This window comes from Lolium perenne, chromosome 7, assembly GCF_019359855.2.
Source record: "Lolium perenne isolate Kyuss_39 chromosome 7, Kyuss_2.0, whole genome shotgun sequence".
NCBI lineage: Eukaryota > Viridiplantae > Streptophyta > Magnoliopsida > Poales > Poaceae > Lolium > Lolium perenne.
This window is the reverse complement of record NC_067250.2, coordinates 227,773,077-227,785,305: the sequence shown is the minus strand read 5'-3', so window position 1 is coordinate 227,785,305 and position 12,229 is coordinate 227,773,077. Positions and strand designations below refer to the sequence as shown.

General features: G+C 44.9%; 2 protein-coding genes across 2 annotated transcripts; one reads left to right on the top strand and one right to left on the bottom strand.

The window, feature by feature from the left end:
* The first annotated feature begins 1,074 nt into the window (after positions 1–1,074).
* Positions 1,075–5,503, top strand: LOC127313834 (uncharacterized). The gene is made up of 7 exons (XM_051344299.2): positions 1,075–1,337; positions 1,831–2,078; positions 2,401–3,070; positions 3,146–3,500; positions 3,873–3,952; positions 4,321–4,515; positions 4,602–5,503. The coding sequence occupies exons 1-7, from the start codon at positions 1,152–1,154 to the stop codon at positions 5,229–5,231; spliced, it is 2,364 nt and encodes a 787-aa protein (XP_051200259.1). The 5' UTR covers positions 1,075–1,151; the 3' UTR covers positions 5,232–5,503.
* A 1,053-nt stretch (positions 5,504–6,556) lies between these two features.
* Positions 6,557–10,745, bottom strand: LOC127313836 (E3 ubiquitin-protein ligase SINAT5). The gene is made up of 3 exons (XM_051344300.2): positions 10,302–10,745; positions 7,504–7,890; positions 6,557–7,125 (listed from the first exon to the last, which is right to left on the bottom strand). Exons 1-3 carry the CDS (start codon positions 10,566–10,568, stop codon positions 6,763–6,765), a joined length of 1,017 nt encoding a protein of 338 aa, XP_051200260.1. The 5' UTR covers positions 10,569–10,745; the 3' UTR covers positions 6,557–6,762.
* Positions 10,746–12,229: the final 1,484 nt, after the last annotated feature.

The following is a 12,229-nucleotide window of genomic DNA, read 5'->3' as shown; positions in this document are numbered from 1 at the left end:
CTCCTTCTTTTTATTACGATTGCCTTTTCTTTTATGTTTATTATTTTTCCTGTACGCCTCCATATTTCCCGATGTATAACAGATGGTGAAGTTAGGGAGAGAAAGCATCATTGGTGGTGATCCCATACATCAATAAACTATATGGATATTTTCCCTTACGATTGTTGTTGTAGACAAAAAGAAAGAGTAGGGGGTGTCTCTTTGTATTTTGAACTTGCATATTTTTAGCGTGCAGAAAGTAAAGGTAAACATTTACGAGGAAGTAAGGTCCAGATTTCTGGATCCTTTTCGATGCGACTCCATGAGCTACCGGACCTTTTGGAAATGAGTCGAAGACTCTAGATTTTGTCGAAACTATGGACGGACCTCTAATAAGACAGGTCGGGGATGACTTTCCCAACACGTCCAAAACAATACCCACACGTCTTTAAATCGAACCCTCTCCTTAGATGCCCGTTAGTGATGGAATCTCCACGAAAAGATTTGTGTCCGTCATTGATGATCCAAGCCATATGTGACCGATATGTACCGGCGTTAAACCTATCCGTGTAGAGGGTCAAAACACCGGTAAATGGCAATGCTATTATGAGTACAAATCAATGAATTTTATTAAGTTTCATTTGCAATGACCATATTTCATTTATGTTTCTTTACACGGGAACTTACATGCAAGCATGTTTCTCACTTTATTGAGCACCACTTACTTTGTAGTTGCGTTGACTTTTCATCTAATAGTTAATTAAGAGGGTGCAATCATATTATGTGCACTTTTGTTTGTAGCTATAGAAATATGCAAATATATACTTTCTACATACATTTCTATATCTAGAGTTGCACATTAATTGTTGTCGCATTGAGGCTGCAAATTGAGAGGTTTGTAGACTTTCTTCTAGTTCAGCTGTGGCTTGAGCAATCAATAATGCTAAAGCTGGACATTCATTAGGCCTACATTACTTACCCAATCACCAAAAGTCAAATCATCAAAAATACATCGTCCTTTCACACAATGACATGAGGGGCCTGCATGTCAGCGCCATGCAAGGTGGACTTTCGCGTGGTTTCTCCACCTCCTGCGTTGTGTTGTTCGTCGCAGAGCATAGCTGCCTGCCTCGCCTGGGAAGGTCTCCTCGTCATCGTCGTCCTCCTCGACCATGGCGGTGGTGATCTTCCTATCGGGCTTCCTCCTCGGCCTCCTCGCGCTCGCTCTCGCGGAGGGGGCGGCGCTCCTCTGGGCCGTCCGCGCCCTGCGCCGCGGCCGGCCAAGGCCTCCGTCTCCGCCCCCGGAGGCCGCCGCCGCTGTGCTCTCCGGTGACCGGCCGGTCCCCACCGAGAAGCAGGTCAGGTTACTTGTATTCACTCTGTGTACCTTCCTCTTGTTACCGATTTCCCTATCATCTCTTCTTGCATTGCAATTGGAAGCAAAAAAAAAAAAATGGGAAAGTTGCAGGAGAGCTCTATTCTGTATGCAGAGCTGAAACCCGACCGTGTGGAATTTCCCAAATATTTGTGGCTGAATTCTTAGTGGCGATTAGAGAAGTAATATGTACGTCTTCACAATTTGTACCTGCTCTCGGTGGGATATAAGCTAGTGGCGATTAAAGCAGTAATATGTACTACTTCGGATGAATTTGTACATGCTCTCTGTTCTGTTGGGTATTATGTGAACTAGCCTTACTAGCCCTTTTGCTATCGGACCATTAATTAGCCATAATAGACATCATACAACCTCTCACATGATCTAGGGATGTTGAAATCAAGTCTTCTGTGTCTGTACGAGTCTGCTATGCTTGCTATTTGGATCCTTTCGCCTGATGGCCACGCGTGTTGCAGGGTTTTCTATGGATGCTAGAGCCAGAAAAGATGCCAAAAGTTAGCATCAACAACCACATACCATCTGGGGCTAAGAAAGATGTGAAGGAAAAAAAGAACATTGTCGAGGTTTTTCCCATCAGGATGTTGGCTAAAATTAAAGACCACTTGCTTGTCTTGTCAGGTCCTGATGGTTCTCAGACAAGAATTGAGCTTCTGGATTGCACAGTTGTTGCTGTTTCCGCCTCTAATCTACCGTCACGTAAATGGTTAGTGCACATATGGTTTGTTGACATACGCAATATTCAGAATTTTTTTGCCGTGTTGAATTGTTTTTGTTCCATACGTACATCTTGTGTTATCAACATCATACTTAGTCTTGATGTCTGATAGGATAGCTACGCGCTCTTATCTTTTGCATTCATCTACAGAGTAATTAAGCACACTTTTTTTTGAACTTGATTGATGTTCTTAAAACAGTGAATCGACTTTCCTACTTAGCAAATTTTAATTCTGATTCTGTGGTGCACTTCACATATGAACTCTAGTACCAATGTAACCAAAATTTGTATTTATCCATTTTTCATTCAGGGCTAAGAGGTACCCGATAAAACTTGAAAGCAAGGGATCTGAGATTTGCAAGGGGAGCAATGTATGTTATCTTTATGCAGAAACCTCTTGGGAGAAGGAATCGTGGTCCAAAGCACTTCGTCTTGCATCTTCTACAGACGAGCAGAAATTGAACTTGCATGCAAGGTTGAGTGAACAGTTTAGAAGTTATGTATCCTCATTAAATGCCGGATACCCCCGTTTCCTGGAACCCTCGGCACTTTCCACAGACTATCACCAGGTTACGGATAAGGCGGTAAAGTCTGATGGATCGACAAAACTTCGCCTTCTTCTAAAAAAGTTCAGTAGAAAGGTATCTATAAAAGCACCCCAAGTGACTAGAACAAGCACAATCCCAGCACAAGCAGAAAGGAAAACTTTCGGTAAGACACACAGCTACCATGGTACCTCACTGATTGATTTACCAGAAGAAAGGTCCAGCAGTAGTTCATCATCACAAGACATAAAACAACCCAGTACCCCTGGCTCAGATTTCAGTTATAGAAGCAGATTCTCAGATTCTCCTGACGCAAATACAGATGAAAAGTATTCTGATGATGGTACACTTTGTTGGAACCTCCTAATCTCTCGGTTGTTTTTTGATGCTAAAATGAGTGATGAGATAAGCAAGGCCATTAAAGCACGCATTCAGGTTAGGTAATGCTTTATATTCATAAGTAAACCCATCCTTCAACCATATTGTTGACGTTTACTTCTTCTTGATCAGAGATCATTGTCAAACATGAGAACTGCATCCTACATTGGTGAAATTACACTTACTGATCTCAATCTTGGAGAACTTCCACCATATTTACGTAGGATGAGAGTCCTCCCAAGGGATTTAAATGAACTGTGGGCTTTCGAAGTTGATTTTGAATATTGTGGTGGAATAATGCTGCATACTGAAGCAAGACTTGAGATTCAGGAACCAGAGCTGCAAAAAGACATAATGAAAACTACTCTTGAAGCGGATTCTAATGGGGCTGTGAATTCAGAGTTTTTGGAGAATATTGAGCATTATGGAAACCAAGTTGGGTCTTCACAACTTTTGGCTTCTGTAGTGGAAGATGAAGATGAGGCGGGTTGGTTTGATTTTTTTTCTACACATTTCTTTCTCTTATAATTTTCAGATTGACAATTAAATTTATTCTCAAAAAAACCAAGTGCATAGTAAAATATGTAGTGTCTCCTCCCGAAATATTGTTTGAATTTTAATGTCCATATGTTTTTGGTCATGTTCCTGCATTTCTTTTTTTTCATCAAAATTGGATGTTGTGTATAATATATGATTGCTTATGGTAGTTGTCATGTGTTCCTTCCTTGTACCTGCTGAACTCTTTATTCCTTCACGAAATGTAACTCAGACATTATTCTGATGAATGCAATTGGTGAATTCGCATTCTTCTTATCCACGTAATCCATGAATTGAGATGCTTGTTGATCCTTCGTACCAGGAGTATTGAAGCGATCAAAGAGCACTGGGTGGAAAAGGTGGAAAAATATCGTGCACTCGATAACTGACCATGTTTCCCAGGTTAGTTCTTGTTTTACTTTGCTTCAGGAACTGCACTAATGTATTGTTGTACACAGGCAATTGGTAGTGGTTAATGAAATGATGCTCATGACAACAGTCTTGCTATTCGAATCATTTTTACCAATCTCCCTCCCCTCTCCTTCCATTTATGTACTGCCTAATTTTTTACCTTTGTATTTTTTTCACACCAGTCGTCTGTTCGTGATGGACTATATCAGTCAAAAGTATTTCTGGCATGGTCAAACTTTAAGCCATTGTTCAAACAGTAGAAGAAAAAACTTTAGATTCAAATTTAACTTAATATTATGCCACTAATATAGCCAGGAAGTTCTGACACATGTTATCTTTTCTCCTTATTCTTGCAAAAGGTGCCATTTTTGTTGGCAATTAAAATCACATCTGTTCGGGGGACAATGCGCATACAAATGAAGCCCCCTCCTTGTGACCGAATCTGGTATGGATTTACATCAATGCCGGAGCTTGAGTGGGAATTGGAGTCTTCTATTGGGGAGAGAAAGATCACCAACAGCCACATTGCTGCGTTTATCAGCAAAAGAATCAAGGTCTCCCATCTACTGAGTTGCTCTGATTACCGTGTTATTTGCTGAGTTGTATGCCTAAATCCTAGAACATGCCCTATACCCTACAGGCTTCACTTCATCAAAGCTTGGTACTGCCGAATTGTGAAAGTATTCCTGTGTCATGGATGATATCGGAGAAGGATGACTGGGTGCCTCGTAAAGTTGCACCTTTTATATGGCTGAATCGTGAACCGAGCGAGGCTGCAAGTCATAGCACAGACACGGGTACACTCCAGCCTGATGATGTTGCCACACTGAAGGTCAGTGCCAACCAGAAAGGTAGCAAATCAAGCCCACCTGCTCCTTTCAATGATGGCGAACAACTGAAGAGCACAATATCCTTTCATGGGCCGAACCAAGAACCTGCAACAGATGCATCTACCAGCTCCTGTTCTTCACTTCCTTCAGAAACAGAGCCTTCTGACCAGTTGACGATTCCGCTGATGAGCACCACCAGACAGTTTGAACGAAATACTTCTGAAGATGCATCGGGCTCTTCTCTTCAGCTACTAGCGATGGTACCTGCAGGCGAGCGGTCGTCGGCATCATCCTCTGCTTCTCCCGATGAGTACACGAAGAGGAAAGGCGCGAAGCGAGCTGCAGTAATGGGTTTGGGGAGGAGGATGAGCAACAAGTTGGAAGATAAGAGGCGGCATATCGTCGAGAAGATTAAAGAAAATGCTGCACATAAAGGGTAGCAAGAAACATCCTGCTTAGTATATGGTACATATCCGGCAACTAGTCCTAGCAAGAAACTGGAGTGGTTGCAATTGCACAAATGTATTAATTGTACTCTACAGGAGGGGAAAGAAGGACCAATTCCAAGTGTTGTGTGTACATCATTTATACTGACAGAATATGAAAACAAAGGACTATGCACATAGGAGGGATCTCGATTGGCTCGGATGTATAGGTTCAGACATTTCGATTCACTCAGAAACTGTTGCACAGATTAATGTGGTGCCTTTTTGTATGGTTTTTTTAGTCCATATGTGTGTGAAATGAAGTCCAAAGTTCCCATGCTATACATGTGCATAAGTGCAACAACAAAATGTTCTTGACCAGTTGGCACTGATGACACACCTGCAACCACAAAATGTTCTTCAGCAAGTAGTATTTACATGCTATGTCCCTAGGCAAATTACAGTGATGTCCTTGGCCTTCTACATGGCTGAGGGGCATAAGGGTAAACTTACTACATTAGTATATGGCATGTGGAATATATATACCACATGCCATATAATGGTGGTTCTCATTTCCTGTTTACTTCTTTTCTCTCTCCTTCTCGTTTTGGTTCCTTATGTTTCTGTTGGGTTTGATATCTAGCTTATCCCAACTTGCTTGGAAAAAGGTTTGATGTTGTTGTTTGATATATATATTCCTTTAGAGCATGAAAAATCCTAAGGTGATATTGCAATACTGGCCTTGGTTATTTCCTATAGCTCTATACTCACGAGGGGAGGATGCTATGGTACTTTGCTATCATCTGGCATTCTGTGTATTTCCTACTTATTTTTTGAAGGATGTGTACTTCCTAGTACTTGGTTGCATTAAGGATCCAGGGTCGGGCTTTGGTCTAACAGGAGGGCCAAGGGCTCGTGGTTGAGCATTAGGCCCTGGCATGGCCCAGGATTCACCCGGGGTGCGTCGGTGCCTCACCAAGGTTAAGCAGAGACTTCACCCGGAGCGTGACAGTGCTTCACAGAGGTCGGGCAGGGGGCTTGACGGTGCTTCCTTCACCAAGGGTGAGCAGAGGGAATTATAGCTAAGTAAAAGGGGGTAGTGGAATGGGAGGCCGATGGAGCTACAGTAGCTTTTTTTTTACCCAAAATGCCCATATTTTATGTTTTCTGGCATTCTAGCAAAATCTATGTAAGCTGTTTGAGATGCTCTAAGGAAATGAGCCACAGCTCCGAACATGTCTTATTGTAAAAAGCTAAGTTGTACAATCATACAGCACTGGATCATGGTAGTAGACTCACATGACCGCCACTTATTAGAATCACGGAACATAGGCCATGCAGAAGAGAATGATCACCATGTGATTTCAATAGAGCTCCACGTGTTTTCCTGACACCAACCACCCCAAAGAATATTGAGCATGTTACAACAAAGTGGCTGAAAAGCGAAAAAGAGGCAAACGCAAACTGTAAAGAGAAACAAATTGGCAATCACATTTCAATATACACCTGAGCCACCCACACATGATCCTGTTGGGAACTATTCGCTTCAGCTGAAGAGGTTAGGGATGCAGGCTCCTGAGTCAGGATTCTGCTGCTCCTTCCAGATGCGACCTGTCACCCGCAGCTTCAGCTCTTTCCTCTCCCCGCCGGAGAAGAAGAGCGCCATGTTGCGCTGGATTATGAGGCCATCGTGGCTGTCGCGCACTTTGCGGTGGCTGTCCCGGATGCTCCGGGGCGTGCCCTCCCATATCATCTTCCTGCCATTCGCACCCACCTCAAGGCTATAGCTGTAGTTCCTCGCATCGTTCTCATCGCCCATGAAGCGGAGAAATGCCATGTAGACTGGTGCCATTCCGAGCTGGAAGGCCTCAAAATGCAAGCAGAAATACTGCCCGAAACAATGGAAAACCTGAAGATAAATGCTTCTTTGTGTCAGATAGGTATTCCTTCTTATTTTGAGGACAGACTGGTATTACTTGATTCACATGTTCAAAAGAAAGTGAACAGAAAAAAAAAAATAGGCATATGCAGATGTATCAATCAGCACAAGGGGAAGCTATCGTCTTTCTTTTGGGTAGTTGGAAACATTCTGCAAGACCATCCAGTATTCCAGGACCAACTGGTATTTCTTTATGCTATTAAACCAAGGATGATCAAGGTAAGCAAAATAGTAAAGTGGTGGTACTATGCATCTTTTCACCCCACTATAGGTGTACATAAGATATCAAGTAAATACGACAGGTAAATTTAAATGCCTAGAAACGAAAAAAAAGTTAAGAATACTTACAGTTAGCATCCAGGTTGCATTTTCAACTTCTCTGGGATTTGACTTGACATAGCGATGGTTGAATGTCGACCCAGAATGCATGTCAACCTTATGGTCATCTCTCAGATGTGAAACAAGGAAAGGAATGTCTCCAACTGAGGAGCATTCAGATCCTGCATAAGGGCAGCTGTATGGCCTAAAATTGCACTGCGACTCATGCTTGAGCTTGCTATAGTATGGGAAGATCTCTGGACAGCCTAGTGTGTAGTATCTGCAGGGTAGCTCAAGAGATTCAGCGACCTTTTCCAGTGCCAAACACCTGATATCACCCAGCTCTTGTCGACAGGTAGGGCAGCGGTTGTGCACCCGAGCTTTGCAGGTCGAACAAAGGGTATGACCATTTTGGCACTGTAAAATTACCAGAATGTTATTTTGTTGCCCCTGTCAACTTAAATTGTAAAAATTCTGAATATATACAAAGCTAGATGACTGTAGAAGGCATTAACCTAAAGCAAGACTACATAACAGTACAGTTCATAAGATTCACAAAAATGTTCAAAGTAACAAATTTCAATTAGTATAAGCATATTTGCTCTGCTGTATAGATGTTTAATGCCAAAATTTTCCAATATACAATTGTTTAAAGCAAGAATACAATTGTTTAATGCCAAAATTTCAAGTATGCTATAGATGTCTAAAGCAAGACTACAATTGTTTAATGCCAAAATTTTCCAATATAGATGTTGAATTCCTACCAGCCACAGTAATACTACCAATGTTAACTACAATCTGAAAAAAGAATCCCTTTTAAAGAAGGCTATTATAAGAATATGCAGCCCATATGGAAGACAGGTCCTATTGAATTGTGCTTCTTGTCCTGTAGCATATAAAAGGAAGTATGCTACCTACACAGTCAATAACTCAATATGATAGATGACTTAAAAATACTAAGAAAGGCACATTGAAAGAAAAAACTGAAGGCGTCTTGTGATATTTATACTGACAAACAGTTCACAAGTTCAAGACATGCAAAAATATATCAGACAATCAAAGATGTTTTCATTGCATTGGAAAAACAGATAAGCAGACACATAAAAAAGGAGTGCGAAAGGACCCAATAAATTTTGAATTTTTAGCATTGAAAAACCAGATGCACAGGTAAAAGAATATTAAATTATCCTTCATACACAGAAAATAAGGTAGACCTGGCAGTTTTCTGTCAAATATAAAAAGAGAACAGTTTACCAGGCATGAAAGACGTTTAGTGCCTAGTCTAGTCACCTTGCTTTATCCAAATACAAATGGCCTATGTATGCATCAAGACATGAGTGTAACTCAGGCTAGTCCTGATGAAAGGGCAGGTATCATGGTTCAGTAGTTGAGCAACTCCTGTGATACTTGAGCAGCATGTGTGGGTACGGAATACGATAATAACATTAAGTACTGAAACATCCTAGGATCCAACACATAAGTTGTTTAGGTATACTAAAAGTATTATTAAATATGTGCTTGCTCATTCACCAAAACCATATATAGCTGATCAGCACCTAACATGTTATTCTAGTTTATTGCCACAATGACCAACCTGAAGTGACTATGGAGTTATGGTTAAAAACAAAAGCATGAAGGAATTGTTAAAGTGAGTACTAACAATTTAATAATATAGTGTTTCTATATATATATATATATTTAGACATGTTACTACATGACTAAATTACTGACTCATGGCCAACAGAATTTCGAGTCAGGTCATTCAGATCTACTCGAATCAATTAGTATAACGTAGTTTTAAAAAGCTCCAGTATCCAAAAAGCAAAAAAGCCAAAAAAGGAAATGGGAAACCACGAGCCTGTGTATATACAGTTTTTTTTAGCCTCCAAATTGTACACAACTACACAGTATAATTTTAGGATAATATTTTCATTCAGCATGTTCCCTCTTAAGATCATCCGTCACCAAGCAACAAGGAAGAAATTCTTTGGGAGATGATTACTTAAAAACAATCTATGTGATAGAAAACTTCTACACTTATAGCCTACTTGAATATGTGGTTAGCAAGAACATCGATAAAAGATATAGTTGATTCTCTAAACTGTGTCGACGGTTGGATTATGTTGTGCACTTGAAGGGGTGGGTGGACTTTAACAAACAATCTGCTAACCAAACAGGAGAAAAACAAAAAAAATGGTACCTCCAGTTTTTCAGGAAGAAAGAGAATAGTACGGTTTAGATGAGGAGGTATGTTCTTTTCTGTAACAAAAGATGTATTGTTTTCTCTGCCTTCTCTGTTAATCAGTGGCAAAGCATGGTACAGTTCAAATACCCTAAGAACCTAACTAGACATCCTAATCTCCTTTTCCAGCAGTGCAGCACTCTCAACTGATGAAGAATCTAAAATTGCCAGGAACCAGAAAACTTCAGAAATAATTGAAGAATCGAAAGTACATCCTGAGGAGTATAACAATCTGCCTCTCCCCATGATTCCCCGCGTAAGGATGATTGCGCACGCATTACTTCTAATCTAAAATCCTTCCCGCAGTTGGTATGTTAGGTCTCAACTCCAAAGTACACCGTTTCTATCGTAACATTAATTTCCCACATATGGACGCAAAATTCGACTGCCAATTCTTCTTATCAAGAACTAAAAATTCATGAATTGAATGTGTCTACAGCGCAACCAATATGACTTTACAGACCAAGAACCCATGTAAGAAAGCAAGATCGCGGCTTCCCTACCGCGGAGATGATCGGAGCCCCGGAAATTGGCAGGACCAGCCCAAGATCCCGGAGTCAATCAAGAAAGAGAAGCAGGCGCTGACCTGGTGGATCGGGGGATACATGGAGTTGGTGCAGACGGGGCACTCGAGGAGCTCGTGGACGCTGGTCGCCGGCGGGATCAGCGGGCCTGGGGCCGCGCCGGCGCCGGACGTGGGGACCACCCCGATGCTGGCGGCCGCGATGGCCGCGGCCGCGGAGGCCTTGAGGAAGGGGCGGGGCAGGGGCAGGGGCAGGTTGGAGGACATGGCGTCGTCGTCCTCCATGCCGTCCGACGACGACACGCACTCGATGCTCTGGATCATGTCCATGGCGGCGGCGGCCCGAATCGGGCCGGATCGCGGCCGAATCGCGTGGCCGGGGATCGCGGGCTGGGGATGGCGGCGGGGGCTGGGGTTCGTGGCTCCTCTCTGTCCCTCGGACTACTGCATTCGAGTTCTCGAATAAATGGATTCTTTGTTGGAGAACTCTGAACTGGAGGGGAGGGGAGGGGAGGGAGCGGGCAAGGGCAAGCGCGGCCGGAGACTCGGGATTTGTTTGCTCCTGGTTTGGTTTGGTCCTTTTCTTGGTCTCCTTTCTTCTTTTCTCAGCGTGCCCTTTTTCCCCTACCTGATAAGGCTATGTTCAGTTAATCCCAGCTGCTGGCTATATAAGCCAATTGTCATGTCATCTATACCAATTTAGAGCCAACATATACAATAGTGAGCTATAAAAATGTAAGAGCATCTCCAGCCGCGTCCCCCAAAGCGTCCCCCAAAGGGATTTGGGGCGCGCCGGACAAAAAAACCGTTCCAGCCGCGTCCCCCAAATCCCATTTTTGTCTGGCGCGCCCCCATACGGTGTCCGGCGCCCCGAGCCCGTCCCCGTCCCAAGGGGACGCACCGGGCACGCCGGACACAACGAAAAGCGAGGCGGGGAGTGGCGGGGCCGACCCGTCAGCGGCACGGAAGGCTAAAACCCCGTCGCCTACCTTTGGTCAAGCGACGTTAATGGCGTCCCTGTTTTCCCAGGCGACGCAGGGACGCGTCTCGTCGTGCATGGCCGCGTGGCCGTCCGCGCCGGAGTTATTGCGTGCAACCACCACTGCGCCGCTGTTTTAAGATGCCACTGCAGTTCTCGCCGCTCATCACAATCCTTATCGTCGCCGCCGCCTCCCTCCCCGGATCTTCTCCTCGCCGCTCCAAAAAATGTCGACCTCGTCCTCCCGCAAGATCGCCGCGCTGGCGGCAACGGCTTCGCGCGGCAGCCTCAAGTGGCGCAAGCGTGGGCGTACCACGCCGGTATCCGATCCCGCGGACATGCGAGCCAAGCGGCGGCGGTGGAAGATGGCCGTGAACGGCATTGGCATCCCGCCGCCGCCGAAGCCGGACACGGATCAATGGAGGGACGCCATCAAGGCCCGGCGGGCTCAACTCACCGCCGAGGAGCGGGCAGATCCGACATGGGCGGCCAAGGGCAACGACGCCTGGTGGGCCACGTACTTCAAGGCCAAGTACGACGTCGAGATGCACAGCACCGAGAACCTCGTCGGCAGCCCCAACAGCTGGAACAAGGACGGCCGCGCCCTGTTCTGGGGTGTTCCGGGGCGCACCCTCGACAACGTCATCCGCGACATCCGCAACGGCGCTCCAAGGCTGGAGATGCCATCGTCGTCGTCGCCGCCGCCGTCTCCTCAGTGGCAGCTGAGGAGGATGACGTACTCGTCCTCCTCGCACTCTTCTTCCTCGGGACCGGCGCGATCGACGCCGTCCTCGTCTTACCGGTCGACGCCGTACACCGTTCCCAAACGGGAGGTGAAGGAGGAGCCGGCGACGCCCGTCAACACAAGGCGTGGCGGCAGCGGCAGCCGGCGGCAGCAAGGGAGGCGCGGCGGCGCCCTCCTCATCCCGAAGCCGGAGGTGAAGGAGGAGCCGGAGGAAGCGTCGCAGGCGGCGCTGCTGGCGGAGTATGAGCGGCGACGGCGCTCATCGCC